General features: G+C 32.6%; 4 protein-coding genes across 9 annotated transcripts; 2 read left to right on the top strand and 2 right to left on the bottom strand.

Annotated features, from left to right (window-relative positions):
• Positions 1-3,258: 3,258 nt before the first annotated feature.
• Positions 3,259-4,628, top strand: LOC119831171 (rhodanese domain-containing protein CG4456-like). Of its 4 annotated transcripts, none has more exons than XM_038354453.1 (4): positions 3,259-3,363; positions 3,913-4,131; positions 4,301-4,463; positions 4,563-4,628. In XM_038354453.1, exons 2-4 carry the CDS (start codon positions 3,954-3,956, stop codon positions 4,609-4,611), a joined length of 390 nt encoding a protein of 129 aa, XP_038210381.1. In that variant the 5' UTR covers positions 3,259-3,363; positions 3,913-3,953; the 3' UTR covers positions 4,612-4,628. The 4 variants fall into 4 exon arrangements, with proteins under 4 accessions (XP_038210381.1, XP_038210380.1, XP_038210377.1 ...); XM_038354452.1 differs by lacking the exon at positions 3,259-3,363 and adding an exon at positions 3,481-3,545; XM_038354449.1 differs by lacking the exon at positions 3,259-3,363 and adding an exon at positions 3,489-3,766.
• A 178-nt stretch (positions 4,629-4,806) lies between these two features.
• On the bottom strand, positions 4,807-6,421 carry LOC119831172 (60S ribosomal protein L37). Its single transcript, XM_038354454.1, has 3 exons — positions 6,301-6,421; positions 5,997-6,132; positions 4,807-4,981 (listed from the first exon to the last, which is right to left on the bottom strand). The coding sequence occupies exons 1-3, from the start codon at positions 6,301-6,303 to the stop codon at positions 4,842-4,844; spliced, it is 279 nt and encodes a 92-aa protein (XP_038210382.1). The 5' UTR covers positions 6,304-6,421; the 3' UTR covers positions 4,807-4,841.
• A 1,868-nt stretch (positions 6,422-8,289) lies between these two features.
• On the top strand, positions 8,290-10,122 carry LOC119831499 (GPN-loop GTPase 2). 2 transcript variants are annotated; one of them, XM_038354893.1, is made up of 2 exons: positions 8,290-8,575; positions 8,945-10,122. In XM_038354893.1, exon 2 carries the CDS (start codon positions 9,099-9,101, stop codon positions 9,993-9,995), a length of 897 nt encoding a protein of 298 aa, XP_038210821.1. In that variant the 5' UTR covers positions 8,290-8,575; positions 8,945-9,098; the 3' UTR covers positions 9,996-10,122. The 2 variants fall into 2 exon arrangements, with proteins under 2 accessions (XP_038210821.1, XP_038210820.1); XM_038354892.1 differs by having other exon boundaries at positions 8,671-10,122.
• Positions 10,123-10,671: 549 nt separating this feature from the next.
• LOC119831498 (constitutive coactivator of PPAR-gamma-like protein 1) lies at positions 10,672-20,965 on the bottom strand. 2 transcript variants are annotated; one of them, XM_038354889.1, is made up of 19 exons: positions 20,847-20,965; positions 20,399-20,615; positions 19,837-20,015; positions 19,587-19,700; positions 19,191-19,337; positions 18,951-19,112; positions 18,684-18,879; positions 17,962-18,071; positions 17,451-17,642; positions 17,004-17,286; positions 16,712-16,865; positions 16,489-16,614; positions 16,262-16,373; positions 15,689-15,913; positions 15,142-15,339; positions 14,741-14,916; positions 13,924-14,012; positions 13,701-13,831; positions 10,672-13,596 (listed from the first exon to the last, which is right to left on the bottom strand). In XM_038354889.1, exons 2-19 carry the CDS (start codon positions 20,544-20,546, stop codon positions 13,528-13,530), a joined length of 2,811 nt encoding a protein of 936 aa, XP_038210817.1. In that variant the 5' UTR covers positions 20,547-20,615; positions 20,847-20,965; the 3' UTR covers positions 10,672-13,527. The 2 variants fall into 2 exon arrangements, with proteins under 2 accessions (XP_038210817.1, XP_038210819.1); XM_038354891.1 differs by lacking the exon at positions 17,451-17,642.
• Between the last annotated feature and the right edge of the window lie 1,395 nt (positions 20,966-22,360).

Genomic DNA, 22,360 nt, shown 5'->3' with positions numbered 1-22,360 from the left:
TGCAAAGTGAGAATATCGTAAATGCTCATAATTTCTAAGATTCGATGACATTTTTTGTATAAAGCACCTGCCAGTACCAGCATGCCCCCCCCCCCCCCCCCCCCCCCCCCCCCCCTCCCATCTTACCTTATTTTTGCTTTATTAATTATTATAATATTAAAAGTACAGCATACTTCATACATTACTTTAATGTAGTCCTCTAAATTGCGATTACGCTTGAAGTGATCGAAATTGCTTCTATGATTAAAATAGTATGGCTTGGAGCCGATTTCCTTCAGATTCCAGCAGCATAGCAGTACTATTGATATGATAACCAGAGCTAAGATTTTTTTCAACGTCGTAATTTTTGTTAATATTTTAAGCACTGTAATTAATAATGGTGTCATTATTAAAGATGATTGAGAATTAAGTAATGGGCATAAATATGGTCATAACATGATTAATAGCGATTTCATTATATTACTTAATAACATAATTTTAGATAAAGTAAAAGCAATTTCGGTTGCTTTAAAATGATAAAAATATCTTCAAAGAAGTATTTTCGATAATTAGTCGTTGAAATAATTAATACATAAGAATAAACATCAACTAATTCTTGATGCAGGTATAATTTTTATTGTTATTTTTTTCTATTTTTATGGCATAAGAATTTAGATAATTTTGCGTTAAACATAACTGGGGACCAGAAAACAACTGAATTGAAACCTCTTTGTTGTTGCAGTCGATTAAAATGTTTTAAACGTATTTTAATTCACAAACCATCAGTCATAATAAACAATAATTTAAGCGCAGCAGTTAGGTAGGTAGGTACACCTTTATTTTTATATCACTTTATAATTTTATTTAAAACAATAAAACAATAAATGTATAAACAATAGTCTTGAATGAAATATCTGCAAACGACAAAAATAGATTTCAGTATTATCAATATGTTACCTACATACCTGAATTTATATTTTGCTTCGCACCCATGTTTTCTTCTTCATGATCACAATCAGAAAAAAATATATTGGTAGGAACAATTTAAAAAACAGATGATTTACAACACGATCCAACCATACCTAAGCTACGACATGAAACTTCTCTCTGATAATCGTAACGTAAGTACGTACTTATCAACTCAGAAATACGAATAGCTAGCTACTGCATTAAATTTGTTAGGCTTTGCTATCAATTAACAGACAATAATTGCCACTGGGCATCAGTAAAATAGGTCTAGAGTTTGATTAAACGCCCTAATTTCAGAAACAAGGTATTGTAAAATGTTACGATTTGATTTTTTTTTTTTTTGCTGTATACAATAGTCCGTTTTTATAGAAAAGCTATAGGCTATCAATTATAGTGAACGATGTAGGTGGAACCGCATGGTAAAGCTAGTAGTGCATGTATGTATGCCTATATAATTTGTCTTGTAATTTTGCAAATATTGGCCAATGATATCTGGTTGATAAGCTGCGGATTTGATGACACTCTAAGATACTAATAAGTATTTACTTGGTAAAATTCCTATAATATATTGCAGTCGTGACGTAGCGTGCCTTAAGGGGGCCCAGTATAAAATTTGTGGTTAGGGCCACCACAACAAAAGAAATAACTGAAATATCGCTCATAAAAGTGATATGGTTGACAAGGCGGTTGCTTCGCCCTTGGGTGGCTCGTAGTAGCGGGAACCTCGACCTCCAATCGAAAAGCTGAACGGTTCGAGACCGGACAAACATGCAATATTGTTATATACCTATACTAGCTTTTGCCTGCGGCTTAGCACTGGTTAATTCGGAGTAGTTTAATAGATGTTATTATACATATAAACCTTCCCTTAGAATCACTCTATTTATTAAAAAGAAACCACCAAAATTCGTTGGGTAATTTTGAAGATATAAGCACACATAGAGACATGGGGACAGAGAAAGTGACTTGTTTTATACTATGTAGTGATATACTAACTAAATCATAAATAAAATTTTAATAAACTGAATTTTCATAAAATTTCCTTAAATACTTATAATATCAACTTAACCTTGACTGACTTGACTTCGTTGTCAGTTTGTCAGTCTGTCCGTTCGTCTGTCACAAATAAAACGTGATATGCTGCTATGATAATTATCTGATATGAGCAATGTTTGGACGGTCCTAAAGTGGATGGGTTGTTGGAAGTACTTAAGAAAATCAGCCATTTCCTCCGACTTGAAAATTTGTAAATTTTGTTAATATCCACTATGTTGAAGAAATTAAAAAGTCATATAGTAGTAGGGTGGTGTCTTCTATGCCAGCTATTCATACAACGATATGAAACAAACACTAGTGCTGGAAAAATGATAAAATAAAAATTAGCAAAGTCAGTCCATAAGTCCGTGATAGTGTGACCAAGGGAAATGGAGAGAGAGACCAGTAGTTCCTGAGATTAGCGCGTTCAAACAAACAAACAAACTCTCCAACTTCATAATATTAGTATAGATATATCATTGACACTACCTTTCTTTCCAACCGGAATACAACCCAATAGAAAACGATACAAAGCGATGAGCGAACGAATTATGACGTCAATTAAAGAAAAAGTTATCAGTATCACGCTACAACAGTGGAATTAAATAAACACACAGGAAAAGGAGAAAAATATTTCATGGTCACAACCCTGTTCTTGATGATATTTAACGAAACAAATTCAATATTAACTCAAACGCTTACAATTATGATGTGACCAGTGTACATGTTGAACTAATCATCTGCAGTGTCATTTAACGTTTAAAGGTTTAACTTTAAACTTATCTAGTAAGTAGTAAGTCAACCTAGTATGTTGTAAGTATATTATATCAAACTGTAATATTTCTTTGTACCATATGGATATTCGTCTTAATTTTGAAAGTGGCACTTACTTACATCCAAATCAAACCAATCCAATTTAACTAGTGTCAATCTAAGGAACCTCTGGTTCAAATTTCATACAAACCTAAGATATTCACATCGTGGAAGGCCGAGGAGGAAAACCGGCGTGAAATAGAAGCATGCTACTTTGTTTCGTGTCGCGAGTGGGGGAGCCGGAGGCCAGTTTCGGTTTGCTCACCTTTCCATGTTTATTCATTCTTTCCAGTCGTCAATCCTTTCCACCTCTCCCTTTAAAAGCGAAAGGTGCATTCGCAGAGGCACTACCTCTGTTCATGGCCGGTGGTAATCGCTTACCATCAGGCGAACTACCAACTCATGAAAATATATTTAAAAAAAACAAACTGTCGTCAAATTTCCAGATCAAGACAAAATTTAAAAGGATAAAAACTTATGAGGTAACAAAACGTCGAATTGACAACCTCCTCCTTTTATTAAGTCGGTTGAAAGAGAATATGAAAAGACGAGAAGAAAAGTAAGGAAGTGAGAAATTTTCGTTAAGTTAGTAATTCCAAGTACAGTATTATTATCTGTGGTAATACTGATTTATAATTAGTTCTAAATTAAAACTTGAACTGGATTGGGCAACACTGACTATCATGCATAGCCCGCAGATCTTTTAAATACAAACTACAGGGTACAGATTACAGACACAAAAATACAGAGTAGTACATATTTAATTGTTCCAACTTCTACATTACCTAGATCTACCAAGTGTTATTGTTTTCATTATTGCTAAGTACCAGATTCCATACATTCCTAACCTTATAACAATTACATAATAGGTATATTGTTTTTAATCAAAGAAATATGTTTGCAATTTCGCGTATTTTGATAACCGCAACCAGAATTTCTCGTGTGCAGATAAGAAAATGGCACTACATAAGTATTGTTTTACTTTTGTACATTATTTTAATTTGTTATTCATTTCCATTTTTTCCGCACTAATATGTATGAATTTAATAATTACCTATTGAATATAAAAAAAAAATGAAACTGTAATATAATGTGATTAACCCCTTTAATTTTTAGCTTCAGATGCATCAGTAAAAAATATACGCCATATAAAATGTATGAAAACGGACTCAGATTCAAGATTCCATACAACAAAAATAATTGATTCTCAGCATGTAGCTAATTATGAGGATGTTGTTGATAGTCTTAATAATCCCAAAACACTTATTATTGACGTAAGAAATCCAGAAGAAGTTCAGTCTACAGGCCAGATTCCATCGAGTGTCAACATTCCATGTAATTGCCAAACTTCTATACAATTTTCGTATTAACATTTTCACGCACAATATTTAAAATTTATTCTTAACATAATATAATATTTATATATCAGAGCTAATTGAGATAGTGGATAAGATTCGGTTAGCTAGGTATGTACCTATTAAAAAAAAATTGCTATCATTTACAGTGGACAGCTTACAGCAAGTTCTGACTAACATGTCTAAAGAAGAATTCAAAAAGCTCTTTCATCGTTCCAAACCGACACAATCTGATGAAATCATATTTTATTGTAAATCAGGTAAAAGAGCTAGCAAGGCACTAGAAACAGCTTTGGCTCTTGGATACTCAGAGTATGTACTATATTTTTTATTAATTTGAGAATATTTATCTGAATTGATAAATATTTATTGAAAATAAAACTAAAAATAAAATTTTTAATTGTATTTCAGGTCTAAAAAGTATTTGGGCAGTTGGGATGAGTGGTCTAGCAGACAGTGATTAAAATTTTATAAATGTTTAGTTTTTTTATTTACAACCCTTTTTGCAATCATAAAATATCCTGCTTTGATGGAGATTGTTTAAAAAAAGGTATGAAGTTGTAAAACTTATGGTACAAAATAAAAAAGAACACTAATAATTTATTATATTGTTTACAAGTGTGTTTAGTAGGAAGATGAAAAATTAAAAAGCCCATTTTTTACTATTTTTTATTAGTCACAACAATATGTCTATGAGGAGGCTACAGCTTTCTTGGGTGTAGGTTTGCCCTCCTTGAAACCATTACGGAAACGCCTTCTGACAATCTTGAGGTGACGCATGCGGCCAGTGCCTGTAGTCTTCCTCCTTTTAGCCTTCACTGACCAGTGGTCTGTAAATTGTGTTTATGTTAATAAGTTCCACATCAAACTTGATATACACAAATATATATGCAACTAAATGGTATGGAAGTAGATGGAGATATCCTAATAATTCAAAATCTATCTTTTCAGGCATAAGTAAGAATTATGTATCGGCAAAGAGTAATATGGTAAAAATCACAATTTTAGTGCTTGACATTTACTAGATAAGAATACTTTAAATTAATTTAAAATGTTAGATTTCTGTAGGAGATATGTACTACACACAAATATATACTAGCTGTGACCCGCGGTTGAAACCGCGTAAGCGTGCTGCGTAACCGTATCCCGTAGGAATGTCGGTATAAAAAGTGCCTATGTGTTATTTCAGTTGTCCAGCTATCTACGAAGCAAAATAGTATTATTATTCACCAATAGATGTCAGGAAAAAAAACACGAATAAAACACGAATATGACATTTTCTAAAAAAAATTCCTAGCTAGATCGATTTATCGCCGCCGAAACCCCCTGTATACTAAATTTCATGAAAATCGTTGGAGCCGATTCCGAGATTCCAATTATATATATATATATATATATATATACAAGAATTGCTCGTTTAAAGGTATAAGATACATCTGCATAATAACTACATACCTTCAAACAATTTACCTACACTTACAAGGAAACATTGCTATATGACAAGTATCTCCTCAATCACTGAAGGTTATAAGCAAGTAAAAATATCAATAAATGTTCTTTAATAGTACATATTAATTTATATAATAACAAGAACCCTCTTTATAAATACGACTTTGTACAATGTGCAATTAAATATTTAACAATAACATCACCAACGAGTACAAACAAAAAATACAAAATTAGCTAAGGTGTAAGTAGCAATTTAATTGTTTTTTTATGATAAAATAACATATTACACAAAAGGAAAAAGCAGCATCTACAGAGCTTAAAATTTGTCGCTAACCTCTATAAAATACTGCATACACGTTGTATACCTTCAATAATTTAACCCAAGCAAGTACTCACATGAACGTAACTTAGCGGCAGGGTATCCACATTGTGCACATTTGGATTTTTGAATATGATAGGAAGATCTTCCACATCTTCTACATAGTGTGTGTGTCTTATTTCGGCGTTTACCGAAGCTTGACGTTCCCTTCGTCTGTAATAACGGAGTTAAACACCATTAAATTACCACTTTCTCGTAAAATATGTTTTAATTTCATTATACTACACTCAAACATAATCCACAAAGATTTAAATTTCCAATAAATAAAGCAAGGTATCATTGATTCGTTTCGATTTGTTTTACAAACAAAAAGTACGCTACCATTTTCGCCGAATTTGACAATGAAAGAAAGAAGATTTGCAGCAATATCCAATGATCGAAATTATGACATTGACACTGTTGACAATTGACAATCTTACAATTACGTTCATGGCCAGATGCGTTCACTGTATTAAAATGATGGGACGTTTTTTAAACGTTTACTCGTTTACTTTAAAAATCTTTAATATATCTTTACATAATATAATAAATGAGTAAAAAATTGTTTCTTTGCATTGAATATAATATCAAAAGAAGAAAAATTAAAGGAAGTTTAAAAACAGAAATAGAGTACGAATGTAAAAGAAAATATGTCTGTTTTTCTATTTGTTTGTGTGATTTGAATGAAAGTTTTTTGTTATATAGGTATTAAGTCTGCGTATACAGGCTACAATTTATTTTGGAAACTGGAACACCTGATGTTGAACCGCAACAGACCACCTATATGATATATAAAATTCTGCCATAACAAAAATTATTGCACATGATGATACACATAACAAAAATAGTTACATTTTCGGCTGAGAGTATAAATTTGAAGATCTAGAACACCTGATATTGAACCAACCAAGAGCCCAGCTGCACCATAACATGTCTAGGAAGGACATGGGATAAATGTAAAAAACAAAATTAATCATAAGTAAGTCACTTATGAATAAATCAAAAATGTAATCGGAATGTATAATTAAATTTTTCTTTTTAGTTTGTTAATGTCTTGATCTTAACTTCAGTTTCTCTCGTAGATTTTGAACTTATAAATTGACCTTTTTTTCTTGTGAGATCTAAGCCTTCGTTTTGGAATTTCAAATTTCACGGGGCTCGAAATTAGTTAAGTACGGAATTTTGGGATAGAATGAGAGTAATTAATATAAGTTTGATGCAAAAAAGCAACTAGCTATCTAGTAGGGTAACTAAGTATAACGATAAAATCTAAATAAATATTCCTAAACCTCAGGAAACCTCTATAGGTTTGCTTAATGCCATAACAGAGTGAGTGACTCACCCTGAGTTTAAAGTTTCTCACTTGTTTTACACCAATTATCAATATAAAATGTACTGTACAAAATGCTTCTGAACATATTTAAGCAGAATTGCCGAAAAAATAACAATTTTAGCAACAAATGAAATCACTGGCATTTTTAAGACCTATTTAAAGCTAGAAGATTTTTTGCGGTATGAGAGTCTCTATGATGAATTTTTTTAGCAGTTATGTATTACCTTTCTGTCTTACGTCGTTATTAATAATATCAAAAGTGAATATGAATCATTTTCTTCCTGTGTACCTCTATGAAAATGAAATATGCTATGAAATTTATAAATACCATTTGGGTACTTTTTAGGATGGTTACACAGTAAGAAAAAACTTTTGATATTTGATCTCAATCATTGAGCTTAAAGTCACAGAGTAACTGTTATTGTAAAATATATTTTTCTTGGTTTAATATTTACTCATGGCTACATAATAGCTTAGGTAGGAAGATTACTAAACATGATCGATTAATTATGCGCTTATTAAACTTAACTTAGTATAATTTTTAATTCACAACCAAATTTACAAATTAGAGGCTTCTTCGAGGCTATATTACTCCACATGTGGCGCTTTAGACTAGCACCACCCCATCTTTAGATGTAGGTTTAAATAATATGGTCCCTGTACCTGTCATAATAGAAAATTCGTATTAAGATTTAAAATTCAAGTTTTTAATATCTCAAACCTTGCGGACACCTTGAAAAATTTTTGGTTTATCTGTGTATGAATTTAAATAAGCAAAGTTTTAAGTGATTTAATGCAATTGCACCTTTCTATTTACGTTTCCATCAAAAACACTGATAATGTCCATACCTGATTAAATATCTAAATTTGGGATATTGTAATCATACAAAATTTTTTGTTTCTTCAACTTCTAAATTTAGACGACTAATATCAATAATTTATATTTCTCATCTGTGACGAGCGATCGCGATTTGTGGAGCCATGTAATATATTAGAAGCAGAGTGTGAAATCCATAGATTATTAGATTATACACGTATGAACTGTGTAAATTATATAAAAATAATCTGTGCATGCATTTTGCAGTCTGTGGCGGAGCGGCAGAAAATTTCTTACTTGTGATCGATATTTTCAATACTCGTAGTTCACACTTCGGCCTTCGCTAATTGAATAAATATTACTATCAGTCTTCAGTTATCAAGATTCCAGATTTTTTTAAATATATTGCATGCAATATATTCGTGTTTGGCTTTCACTAATAGCTCCGTCTATTAAATTGACCAAAGGTTTGTTATTGTTTGTTCTTACATTACAACATTGTTGATCAATTGTAGGAGTTACTAGTAATTTTTCAATGATCAATATTATGTTTTACTTTTAGCATAACAAAAATATGGAACTGCTTGATGTTATGAAAAATTTAACCATTAAAAATGCGCGACAAGAAAATGATCACAATTTTTTCAAATCAATTGCTGCCAATGTAGATGGGGTTTCTACAGAAATAGTTTATGCTGATTACACTGATAAAATTATGCTTATTATTTCTCAGTATCAAAAAATTGGTAGTATGTTAATGATACAAAAAGACCAAGTGCACAGTCCTTTAGGTACCAATGATATTTATACAACAAAAGTTATTTTTGGTGCTTCAGGGGAAGAACAACAAGTAGCTGCAAGACATCTGGCAGAAGCAATTGAAATCAATAAACCTCTTTGCATATTTATAAACTTGAAGTCATATGATATAGAAACAGTTAAAGCTTGTAAGGACATTATTCTAGAATTGAAAAAAGAAGAAAAGTAAGGATGTCAATTATTGAAAATAAATTTAAGACTGTCCAGAAATACTATGGACAATTGGTCATAGGTCCACCTGGGGCAGGCAAAACAACATATTGTAATGAAATGTCCAAGCTACTAAGAAAGCTCAACCGAAAAGTTGTAATAGTAAACATGGATCCAGCCAATGATAACATAACCTATCAACCTGATATAGATATTCGTGAATTAATTAATTTAGAGGATGTTATGACGGAATATCAGTTAGGACCGAACGGGGCTTTACTTTACTGTATGGAATATTTGGAGAAAAATATTGACTGGCTTTTAGATAAAATACAGGGCGAACATTCAACAAATTTTATTTTTGATTTACCAGGTCAAGTTGAACTGTATAGTCATCATGAATCCTTGAGTAGTATTTTTACAAAGTTTACTAGTCTTGCAAACCTACAATTGTGTGTAATTCACCTCATTGACTCTCACCACTGTTCAGACGCCGCCAAATTTATATCAGCACTGATGTTGTCCTTAAATGCCATGTTAAAAATAGGCCTTCCACATATCAATTTACTTACTAAAATAGATTTGCTCAAAAAACATTCAGATAAGTTACAGTTTGGAATTGATTTCTATACAGAGGTTCTGGATTTGAATTATTTACTTGATAGTTTGGATTCAGATATGTTCACGAACAAGTATAAGAAGTTAAATGGTGCATTAATTTCCATTATTGAAGATTATAGTTTGGTAACATTCCAACTGATAAATATGTATCAAGAAGATAGTTTAATAAAGATCAAGAATTTGGTTGATAAAGCTAATGGTTATGTATTTAAAGCAGAGGAAGGCAGACATATTAACAGCATGCTAGCCTGTGCTATGGGAGTACCAGACCCTAGTAATGTGTATAGTGAGTTTTAGTGATTATAATCATTAGTGAATTATAATTATCTTGGACTAGTATAAGCTCCTCAAGATTTAATTATGAATAAATAAAAAAAACTTGTAAATGTAAGAACCATTTATAATAAAAATATAAGTGTATGTACATACTTTTTTTTATTATTTAGATTCCCAATACCCTCTTAATTAATTAACACTCGTCAGATTTTTAAGACGAGTGTTAAGAGATAGTACGAGTGGTTTTATTGAAAGTATATAATTTATAACCTACTTTTATAGTTTATGTAGCGTGAAGTCCTTCGCCCTCAGAATTTTAAATAATATGATCCATTGTCTGTGTATTGCGAGAAAATTTATTTGACACTACGAAAATTTTACAAGAGGCATAACATGATCAGAAATACATAAATATAGTGTTAATGATCATTGTCTGTATGTAGGTTTCTGAATACTTGAATAGTAGCAATGTAAAACCAGTTCTTTTAAGTTGTTACAACAAAGAAAGTGATTTGCCTCGCCCAAATATTAATAATACCTATGCTTTGGTTACAGATGTCTATAAGCAGACAAGAGGTTTATAATAAATTATTGGAGGAAGAAATGAAAATAGACAAAATCTTGGTAAATGAAACAAATAAAAAAATAAAAGTGAAATTATTGCATCAGTATAATAATATAAAAGATGCAACTCAAATAGTCATTAATCACTTGGCTAATCTGGAGGAAACGACAATTACCGATATTCATAAAAGGTTTAATTTGAATGACTAAATAAAACAACATGTTAAAAATGGAACCTTTTATTTGAAGACAAATACAACTCTTTACAATTTAATTTCTTCCAATAGTTAAATGTTCATAAAGTAAAACAGTAATGAACTTCTTTTAAAACCTTTCTAACAGCAAGTTTATGTTTTAAGTTATAAGTGTTTTCAAAAAGCCACAGTTCCATGTTGCTACTCAATTACGAAAAAGGTATGAATATGACGAATACTTCTAATATATTTTATATGTTGACAAATATTAAGTGACCGTTGTCAGCAAATAAGTTTATAAGATGGATTAAAGGTATTATACTGTTGAATATTCTAAAACTATACGGAATATTGGTTTTAAGATAAAAATAAAAACTACTTCCTTCTCGGAATCAGCGCTAATATAACATTTTGAAATATGTGACATTTAAACATTTAAGCAGCACACGTACGGTACATTAACATAAAAAGGAAATTTATTATATTATTTCCGTAAGATAAAAGTTTGTTGTAAATAGTGCCCATTAGTTATAAACCGTCTAATCTTATACATGCATCCCATGAAATATAACCGTCCCCACTAAACATGCTTTGACGTTACACAATTCTCTTAATAAAATGAAATTACATTGAAGTTAAAATTCTAACTCTACAATATTGTGTTTATGAATAAGCAAGCAATAATATATAAATGTTTATATTATAAGTTTCGTTTGCGTCGTGCGAAACGACTGCTAGATGCTCGCGAGCCGGCCGCATGCCGGCTGCTCGACGGTACGAGCTAAACCGATCGCTTCTGCGACGGATATAAAGTCTGTTGCATTATGACATTATACTTTGTTTGGCGATCACTTATAACGACCGTATCGTCGCAATGTATATTTTCGACTTGTTCCGATCATGTGTCCTTTGTTAAAATTAATATGTTATTCTGGCAACATATTTGTCTCTGTTCCAGCCAGGGAATAAAGCGTTCCAAATTGTAAAGTCTTCATTAGTTCCATTCTCTATTGGTGTCAACTGTTTAGTACTTTACAGGCATTACGAACGTTCATTGGATAATATGGAATGTTGCTTTGAGATGTTAACAGTTTTTTTTCACCAATCGAGTAAACAATAAGACTTTGTCTTATGTATTTCTTGTAAGTCATTCCAGCTAAATTTAAGTATAACAATATAACAAATTTACAAAAATACATATAAATTGAAGAACATTCGCAGTCTTGAGATTCCTAAAATGCATATAAATATATCACTAACAACTCTACGATATTCTATCGAAATAATACCCTATAGGATGTGGAAAACTCAACACGCGAATGTTCTTTCAGTTCCATTAAAGGTCTAGCGTTAGACTTATATCTATAAGTTTCAGACTCGTTTCAGGCAGTCCCACAGACTAATTTTCAAAGCACCAACCATCAATCAATAAATGCGATTTTTAATCCTAATTTCATCATCCTCCTACCACTATGTTATCAAATGTCCGACAAACAAGTGCATACGAAAATAGTATATCAAAAGATATCAGGAGGACAAAATTTTCAACAATTGTAACAATATACGCTATATCGTTTCAACACGCTTATGCATAAAGCTTTATTATATTATGCAATTTCTTAACCGTGCAGTTCAAGGCACAAACGTTTATCAAATAATAGATTATTGCTGATAGTTTGCAAGAGCATGTCATAACGATACATTTACAGAACAATCTCACATTCATTCAATAACGCCTAAATATACACCAAGATTTACCAAAAACAAGTCTGAATACATTAGGTTTAGTCTATGAAATCGATTTGCAAGACGATTTATTTGCTAAATAAGACGTGTAAATTTAAATCAGGTTTCATATAACTCATGTAAAATATAAATAATAATCATACAATTTTCAGGTGTAGAATATGGTAATCAACTGATATTATTAAACGTTGCGAAATATGTTTCATTTAAGGAGAAAAAAATACTGTTTAAGGTATATATTATAATTGATTTCATAGACGAAACCGGGCTTAAAAATAAGACATTTTGGTAAATTGTAAATATACTATGTGTAAATAAATAATGCGGACTCAGTTATTCATATGCTAAAATAAACACATTACTTACTAAGTCATATCACTTTTAATAAAACATGACTTAAGAATCAACTTGATAATTTAAATATATATTCACTAAATATCACTTGTCACGTAATGGATGTCGAGGCGTTTATCTTTTTTAAAGACAATTCTATACGCCTCAAAAAGCTAATGACTCGTTATTTTGTCACTTTTGAAACGGATCTTTTATATTGTATAGCTCTCGTCACAACATTTGACAAAACACCCTGAGCGTAAAGTCGTATTCGGATAAAAGCGTTTAAATTCGCTCGTTATGTCAGATTCTCTTCGAAATTACAATTAATTTAACACTAACTGTGTCGAATTAATATAAAATCAGTCTCAACATCGGGAAGTCTTTTAGATGTTTAGGCACGTATACTTTAGTGTCAACTTATCGGCAACAAGATTAATTGTTATACCTTTCTAATGTTGTTACATTGCTAAATTACGACATACGTGCTATCTTACTGCAAAAATGTTGCCCAAAACCGGTGTCTTAATATATTGTTCTGGCTAGTGCCAGATTTGTTTTACAACTCGAGATGAAACAAGTCAATTGTAATTATTATTGGCTTTCATTACAAAACCTACAGAACTACGGAAAAAGATGAAATAAATATAGTATGCTATAAAAAGACTGTAAATAAATACATAACAACAATTACCTCGTTAAAATAAAAAAATAAGTTAATTAGAAACAGGCGCGTCGCCCTGACCAATATGCTCCTTATCAGAGATATTAGATTGCTCCACCACCTAAAATAAATTGGAATAGGTCAAAATTATATACTTGAAGATTTACTGGTCTTGTAGGTTTTATATTATGTACTGTTGATATTTGATATTCATTCTGATGTCACCTTGTTCTTATCAAGCGGCCCATTTGCTTCCAAGGATTGAGCCACATCAGTCTTCCCAGCGCTTTTCTTTTTGCCCTTGCCCATGGTTTTCTTGGCATTTTTTCCAGTCTTTGTTTTTTGTTGCTGTGCTCCTGTAGAATATATAATTGTTAGTAGGTATTTTGTGTACGACTTGTCTCGCTTGCTTAATTCACACGAGATTATTCTCCAAAGTGCATGGTACCTTCAGCGTCATTGTCTAAAGCAGTGTTGTCTTCGTGCGGGCTTCCATCGTCGGCGGGAGGACTCATCTCGTCAGACCTCACAGTTCTCCTGAAAAAAGAAATCAAAATTCATGTTTAAATAACAAAATTTAAAAATTACTAATGACAATAAAATAAAAACTTCTATCCATGGATGGCATTAAAATAAAATAGCTGCATTTAGAATCGTTAAGCATACATCACTCGCACATGTAATACAATTTTAAATTGATCACTAAGCAGTTTCTTAGCTACATATTTATTATCGTTCCTACTAATCCTACTGTATAATATTATAAATGCGAAAGTTTGTGAGGATGTACCAATGAAATTTGCTACGTAGACAGCTGGACGGAAGTTTGTACTGAAGGGTGTAAAAGGCGATAACTGTTTGGTTGTATGAAAAATCAAAAGAGTTGACCCAATTTCAATTAATTTTACCACAAGAGTAGTTGATGACTCAGGGTTAAACCTGGGGTATTTTATCTTTAAATTCCAACCCCTAAAATTTCCAGCTAGGGGATGAAACTGAATGATAGCTTTTTTTCTGGCGAAATACAGCTCGTAGACACAGCTAGCTGTGTCACTTTTTAATGTAAAAAAAAGCAACAAAAAGTTTATAATCTGGAAAGAGATAAGCAAGGCATGAAATTGTCTTGTAGAAATAATAAATAAAAAAGTTTTGATAATGCGTATAGGCGAAAAAAAAAATTGTATAGACACTGCAACATGACAATTTATTTAGTCCACGCGTGCAAAAGTTAGTCTATATATATATATATATAGGATGTGACGTACCCGTTGACGGTGAGCGTGGCGGGGCGCGCGGGCTCGTCCGTGTCGCGGCGGGCGCGGCGCGTGCGGCCCCGCGCCGGCTGCCCCGCGCCGCGCCCGCGCCCCCGCCCGCGCCCGCCGCGCCACCCGCGCCCGCTGTACGCGTTGCGCGGCGGCGGCGTGTAGCCCACGTAGCTCACCTGATATGCGACACGTCGTGTTGTTATTAAGAGATTGCAGTGACATTGCATGACACATTCTCATTGAAATTTTTAACAAATTATATGCAAAGGCAGACGTTGATGAAAAATAAAAGTTCAGTCTCATGGATAAAAACATTTCAAAAAGTCAAGATCAGAATTAAACTCAGTGGTATTAAATTACAAAAATTAAATAAATAAATAAAAAATAAATTACAAAATCACCTGTGGGTATCGTGTAGCGCGTGGCGGATAGCTGCCTCCTCCCCACTGTCCGACCACAACTCCGGCAATCTCCAGCCTCGCGCCGCGCCCACGCCCGCGCCAGCCCAGCGGCTCGCCAACCACGCCCACCAGTGGGAGAGGCGGCATAGCGAACTCCACCTCAAGACCCTCCAGTATAGCTTTTCTCATGCGTTCCACCTATGGATGACGGTAAAATTAAAAGGGATGTTTTTTTTTTTACTTTTAATGCAATATTAAAAATAAAAGCCTACATACGTATTGTTTTGTAACAATTTTCTTTTGATACATAATTATGCACTTTAATAAAGTATGACACTAAGAAATATTAACCCAAATAAATAAACAGATATGAAATATGTCTATTCCATAACGCAAAATAAGAGAACACTTATAAGTGACATAAAAAATATTAAACTACTTCGGGAAAAACTACGCTACAGTCTAGACACTACAATTAAACAGGTTGTACATGTGTACTATAATCATCGGTTCCATAATGTTAGACTCTATAGCAACAAAGTCATACCTTAACAACAGTATCCAGGTGGTTGTCGCAAAGCTGCGCTAGATGTTTGCAGTGGTTGGCGCGGTGCAAGTTGCGCTGCAGCAGCTTGCCGTCGAAGTACAGCCACGGCGCGGCGACGAGCCACGGCACGGGCGCGCCGCACGCGTCGTTCGCCAGGAGCGCCGCCTCCGCGCCGGCCATCACCAATGCACCGAGCTGAACGCCGCGAGAGCTGATACCATTCACCTGTTGTTATATTGCTTTCTATAATGGATTATGTAGTGTTTGAACTCTTGATTTATTTCGATATGAAATGCGGATGGAGCTTTTTCAAAAGCACCTGTAATTGAATTGTAAGGGCTAGGCTATACCTATAAAGTGAAGTCCCGTGTCGCCTAGTGGGGTATGGGGCAGATGATAAACATCTGTTTCACTGATCGATTTTCTTTACGGACAAGTAGGTGACCAGCCTTCTGTGTCCTGCCAGACTATAACTATACATTAACAGAAACAGGATCTTTCTTTAAATTTAGTGTGTATGTATAAAGTATGTCAAAAAACATGCATGGAGTTAAAACAATTTACATTACTCACTGTCATCTCCTGCAAGTGGAGAGCATTCATGAGATCACTAGAGAAAGCTGTAGCCAAAAACGCATCTAACTCCTGTCGTCTTAATATTTGTATTTGAGATGTCATGATGAATCTGTGAAAATATAAAAAAAGAAATAATACATATGTATATATTTCTTTTTTTTTCATTTTCATTTCATTCATTTTACTATGTATCAATACTAACAAACAACTAATTTAAACCCTACCTTAGCACAGTTGCTAAAATTAATAGATGTTGTGGAACATAAGAGGTATTTAGCATAAGTGGCGTATCAGATTTCATGCAAGAGAGGAAAGCTCTCATACGGCGACATTTGTCATCTTGTGCAGTCCTGCAAAAAAAAAAGAAAAAATGATGTAGTTTTCTCAATGTAACTTTATATATAAATGTAAAATGTATTCAAACATTGTACCATACTTTAGACATACCCAAACCAAAGTCTTTGCACAGTAGGCACAGGCCAATCAAGAACAACTCCGGGTACAACTTCTGGACTTTTACCTGGATTTACTTTAGAGTAAATCCATTCAGCTACTTGTACTGTGCATGGGCGTTCACTGCTAGCGGAAGCTGTACCTTCCTCTGAAATTTCATTCAAATCAAAAATGAAGTCAATTATAGTCAATAAGAATAATACGAAAAGACCAGGTAAAACAAAATAATAATAAATTTCACTCTAAATTTCAGAATTATTCTAGTGATAAAAGCCGACAAACATACCTTTAGCTTTTTGAGCCATGAACCGGTGATGATGCATATTGTATAATATAGCATACACATTTTGACGTATTGGTCTGTAGAAATGGTGTATAGAGGGTATCTCTCTATGATTGTCGTCCTCCATTAATACAGGCAAAGTAATTTGCCTATGAGTTAGTATGGAAAGCATCTGTGGGTGCATCAAACCACGGGTGTGGCGCTCCGCACATGTACGGAGTACCTCAGCTGGGGCACTAGGACAATTATCTTCACTTTGCAAATTAGCGCTAACAGTTTGGACTCCCTAAAAAAATGTATTGGGTTTTCAATCATATCAAATTTTTTTTTATTTTAAACATGATCATGAAACACAAAGTTTATTTAAAGACATAATATAAAAAATTATATCAATAATATAAAGCTTGCAATGTCTCTTTGTAGACAAATATTATGAAGATATTATCACACCTCCTTGGATGCTGATTTCTCGATTTTATTATTTGTTTTCCCCATTTGATGTGGTTTGGTTGGCTCTCCATCTGCTTCAAGTGTCATTGCAGCTACTCCATGACTCAACTCATGACAATGTTCTTCTAAGCTAAAGTCTGCGTTCATCGACGCATTTGCTGTGGCCAATTTGTAATCGTCCAAGCCTTTTTGCTGCAATTTACCGAGATACAATTTTGACAACCATCCAAGTGCTCAAATAACATACATAACAAAAGATGGATTAGTAACAAAAAAAAAAGGTGTAATGATTAAAACTCACATAAAAGATAATAATAATAAATACACAAATTAAATACAAGACACAAAACAGAATGAGAAAAACATACAAGCACCCAGCACATGGAAGTTTAAAATGATTTCTAATGAAATGTATTAAACTATTTTGCCAATTAATATGATGCCAATATAAATGGACATGGAAAAGGCGTGGATGACCACAGCAGTACCACCACTATATTAAAAAATTAACCTCATGCTCTGATGACTCAGCTGCTAGTTTGGAGGTGTCCAGATCTGCTGAAGTTGATTGAGGACTAATCTCAGGTTTTTGGCTCTTTTTATTACTCTTTGGGCGACGACCTGTAAATGAAAAAATTAATATTCAAGTACATGGATCATTCCCATTCACAAACAATTTAATATTATCCGACCATTAATTATCATATTTGATGATTATTGTCCTATGATATCTATCATCTAATAAGACGTGAACACTGCCTACAATACTAATAATGTCACACATAAATACAGTATTAGATTAAAACTAATTCTAAAACTATTTAATACTAAAATTGAAACAATAATTTTGGAAAGTAAAGTTTTGAATAAATGAAAAGGATGTCCTTATAATTATGACTTTATAAATGAATCACAATAACAAGAAATCAGAGACAGTTGTGTTTTCCTTTATTCACTAATATTAATGAAATAAATATCAGATTAATAAAACAACACCATGTTAATTGTTACTTTTGCCATAAGTCTAATTTGATTATCCCATTTGCAGGTATGATTTTGTCAACACCCACTTCATTTTACGAGGTGAAGCCACCATTTAACTAAATAAAAATGATTCCCTCAAATGTATATTTGAAAGACTATTTGTGTAAAAATTTTAGAATTATATATTTACACACTGGTTAAACTAAATTTCATATACCATAAAAACTTAAATGTAATTGTATGTCTTACCAGAAGCAGTTCTATACTTGAGGAAGCCATCTTTGGTTCCATTAAAATAATACTGTACGGCTTGTTTAAGTTTAGCAGCACGGAGATCATTTAGATCACCAAAGATTTCAATGCAAGCGGAATCAATGTCTGACGAAGGTAAATCATGGACAAATTGGCCAATTGATTTAATTAATGTCTCTGGAGGAACTTGTTGCTAAAAAAAAAGTAAATATAACATAACATTCCATGAGATAGTAAACTGATGTGAAAGAAATTTCTACAAACCTTCTTTTGATTAATTCCAAGTCGTTTATAAAAGTCAGTCAGACTTTGTTCAGATAATATTACTCCACCAAGAAGTGCAGCAAACAGACACAAACGATCTTGAGGCACATCTAATACTTTAGGCAATTCATGAACCATGTACTCCTTCGTCTCCAATGATGACTAAGAAGACAAATAACAATTAAAATTGAACAATATTGAATTGTTTCTAATAATACATAAAAAAAAAATTATACTCACTCTGTATGTAAGTTTTAACTGTGATGAACTAAAATACCTTGGTGGCTGGAATACTAAATACTCTCCTGAACAACCAACTAACCCAGCGTAAGCCTTCTCTCGACATAGACCAACAACTTCTTGACAATGATCATCAGAAGATACCATCTGCGTATAATATTTTGAAATTAAAAACAGAACATGAAATAAAAAAATATATCAAAGAAACAATTATAGAAAGAATATAATTAAAAAAAACTGTAACTGGCAATTCATTCAGTTAAGGTTTTAAAGAGTTGTATGTAAAACTTCAAGCCAGATGTAAAAACTCTTGTTTTAACACTTACTGAAAGATTGCTTTTCTGTTATAGAAAAAAAGACATGAAATAAATTTTATACTGTATACTTAATACATACAATTGGAATATTCAAATATCTCAATGCAGTTCTGAGGCATGAGTGTAGTCCTGTAGGTGGCACCCACCATACTTTAGGTGGTGGTGTGCCTTTTGTGACAATGTGACGCAATACCTAAAAAATAATAAGCATAATTGCAATTACTAATGTTTCTCAAAGCTTCTTCTAATAATATAAACAATAAATATTCTATTTAAAAAAGAAGATAAAATAACATTAAATAGGTATCTTAATAATACAAAATACTAACAGAATTAACTCTGTGTCTATATGTAGCTTGGGTTTGAATCCAGTGCTGAGGTAAGGCAGGTGGTGTAGGATGGGCCCCATTAAAACAAACACAAAGAGCAACTTGATGTTCAGCTAGGGCTTGTGCTAATGTTGTTAGGAACTGAACACATCTAGCCCATTGGCCACCACAAGCCCAATCTGGAATTTAATGAAATAACAGTAGTATCAGGCTATTTGTAACACAATATGGAATTGTAATTACTAGACTTCAGAATTTCATAAATGTAGTAATAAAAAAATCTGTCAATGATCTATTTCAGATTTAAATAATCCTTTGGTCTATCAAACGATTTATAAATTTAAATGTTTTAATCCTATGTGTCAATAGTAAAAATACATAAATTTAATATGAATCTATTTATTTGAGAAATTTGTGTAAAATTATAGAACATAATTATCTTTTAGCTTATACGGAAACGCCACAAACAAAATATAGGAAAATAATACTGTAACTCTTGATACATGATATAGGTAAATATATCAAGTTCAGCACATATAAATATGCATTGCGTTTTACTTACCAGAAAAATATCCACCGTATAGACGATCAAGGCATCCCTCCGCATCAAGTACCAATCTAAATCCGCCAGGATGGGATCTGGCGATTCTAAATAGATCTACTCCTACTCCTTCGTTTTCTAAAAACGTTTGTAGATCTTGTATACCCATGGTTATCGGCACCTAAAAGTACCTTTATGAATCGTTTGAATACACGTTCGTTTCGACTAATTGACCGACCTGAAATAATTTATATTTTATTACCTTTAGTTAAAATCTAATATATTTTCTATGAAACTCTATGTAGATAAATTAGAACTGAAGATCGCTAAAAAACAGAAAAAAATTAATGCATAACCGGCACGTTTAAAATACCTAAGATATTAACCAGAAAATATATGCTAATACACTTTTAAATAAATAAGAAGAATTCGCTAAAACATCAACATCATTATACAGAGCAATACGAACCTTATTTCAAAAAACCATGCCTTCAAATAATTACGGCAGCCGAAAGTTGGAAACGGAAGCCATTTGTAATTTTGTAATTTTCTAATCCATTCCCTGCCTTGCCTTGAACAATTTTTGTCATAGACAATGAAAACCATAGGCTATAGCAAATCAATAATATAATTCCTCATCAAAAAAATGTCACTAGTACGGTATAGTTTACACAATTTCAACACTTGAAAATTAATTTTCTGAAATATTTTATATGTGTTAATATGTGGCACATTTGTAACTTGACCTTTTGAGATCTATATTTCTACATCCGATATATAAATCTATTTTCAAATAAATAATGTATGATAGGTAATTAATACAACAAAACCTTAATATTATATCAATATTATCTGTATCTCTCTATATATCTCTAAAAATTATATAAAATTTTCGTGCCACAATGTTAGATACATGCAAGCATGAGGATGATCCCCCACTCACCACACAGTAGCATTTGCATAGTACTATTACTCGCCGATCTTCTGGGGAGGTGTGGTCTATTCTTGTTGATATATGGCCCAATTCATGACGAAACATGCTCGACTCCCACAATTAAAATAAGTGACCATGTGTGCCCATCGCCAATAAGTAATATTTTATAAAGTGCAGTGATGGACAGGTGATGCGACTGGTGTACATATATGGCCTATAGCCTCCCTGAATATATGGGCTATCTAACGCTGAAAGAATTTTTCAAATCGGACCATAGATCCTGAGATTAGTGCGTTCAAACAAACAAACAAACTCTTCAGCTTTATTAGTATAAATAGAACAGTGGAATCGCATTCAGCGAGTTAACATCTTAAATCTAGAAGTTAGTATGGATTCTGACTGATTGAAGCATGTAGAAGCCTAACTAGAATAGTATATTAATAGTACTATAGTGTCTTAGGAGATGAGACACTTATTTAAATACTTTTACTTGACTTTTATATATAGGTCAATTTTTTTTCGGGGATAACTTTTGTCAACAAGATTTAAGATAGTAAGGAATTAAATTTAAAAACTAACACCAATTTTCTGTTATCACAGGATATAACCTGATCTTTCTTTAGCCTGTAGTCTTTTTTATTATAGTATTTTGAATAAACAGTGTCACAATACTATATATATTATATATGTTAGTAGATAATAGCATTCTCACATATTATTAAAGCCATCATTTCATATATGCTTTGAGAAGCTTTTTATGCGGTTTCAATATTATATTTATTACCTAGTCTTGTGCCACACATTCAATTGAAGAAAAATAAATTATTCCGTTTCATCATTTGACATTCGTATTTCGTTTTCGTAGGTAATTTGTCAGTTGTCAGTGTCAACGTAGGCGTTCGGCGTTCGCGGTTCGCTTTTCGATTCGTTGACTCGTATTGTACCTATACATGACCTATACGGTATACCGCTGCAGTGTTCGGAACCGTACGATAATTATCGTACAAATACGATAATTTTGTGCCTGCGTACGATGTACGATAGCATAC

The sequence above is a fragment of the Zerene cesonia genome, chromosome 13 (assembly GCF_012273895.1).
Source record: "Zerene cesonia ecotype Mississippi chromosome 13, Zerene_cesonia_1.1, whole genome shotgun sequence".
In the NCBI taxonomy this organism is placed as follows: domain Eukaryota; kingdom Metazoa; phylum Arthropoda; class Insecta; order Lepidoptera; family Pieridae; genus Zerene; species Zerene cesonia.
Note: the sequence above shows the minus strand (reverse complement) of the source record. Positions and strands in the feature narration are given on the sequence as shown.

Bases quoted from the DNA above. Each gene is read 5' to 3' on its own strand.
- LOC119831171 (XM_038354449.1), top strand. From the start codon at position 3,691: ATGTTTGCAATTTCGCGTATTTTGATAACCGCAACCAGAATTTCTCGT. The intron at 3,767-3,912 runs GTATTGTTTTAC...TTTAATTTTTAG, and splicing joins AAGAAAATGGCACTACATAA to CTTCAGATGCATCAGTAAAA. The intron at 4,132-4,300 runs GTAATTGCCAAA...TATCATTTACAG, and splicing joins ATCGAGTGTCAACATTCCAT to TGGACAGCTTACAGCAAGTT.
- LOC119831172 (XM_038354454.1), bottom strand. The intron at 4,982-5,996 runs GTGAGTACTTGC...CACAATTTACAG, and splicing joins TGCCGCTAAGTTACGTTCAT to ACCACTGGTCAGTGAAGGCT.
- LOC119831499 (XM_038354893.1), top strand. From the start codon at position 9,099: ATGTCAATTATTGAAAATAAATTTAAGACTGTCCAGAAATACTATGGA.
- LOC119831498 (XM_038354889.1), bottom strand. From the start codon at position 20,546: ATGGGTATACAAGATCTACAAACGTTTTTAGAAAACGAAGGAGTAGGA. The intron at 19,338-19,586 runs GTATGTATTAAG...TATTATACGCAG, and splicing joins GATATTTGAATATTCCAATT to ATGGTATCTTCTGATGATCA. The intron at 13,832-13,923 runs GTACCATGCACT...TATATTCTACAG, and splicing joins TTTAGACAATGACGCTGAAG to GAGCACAGCAACAAAAAACA.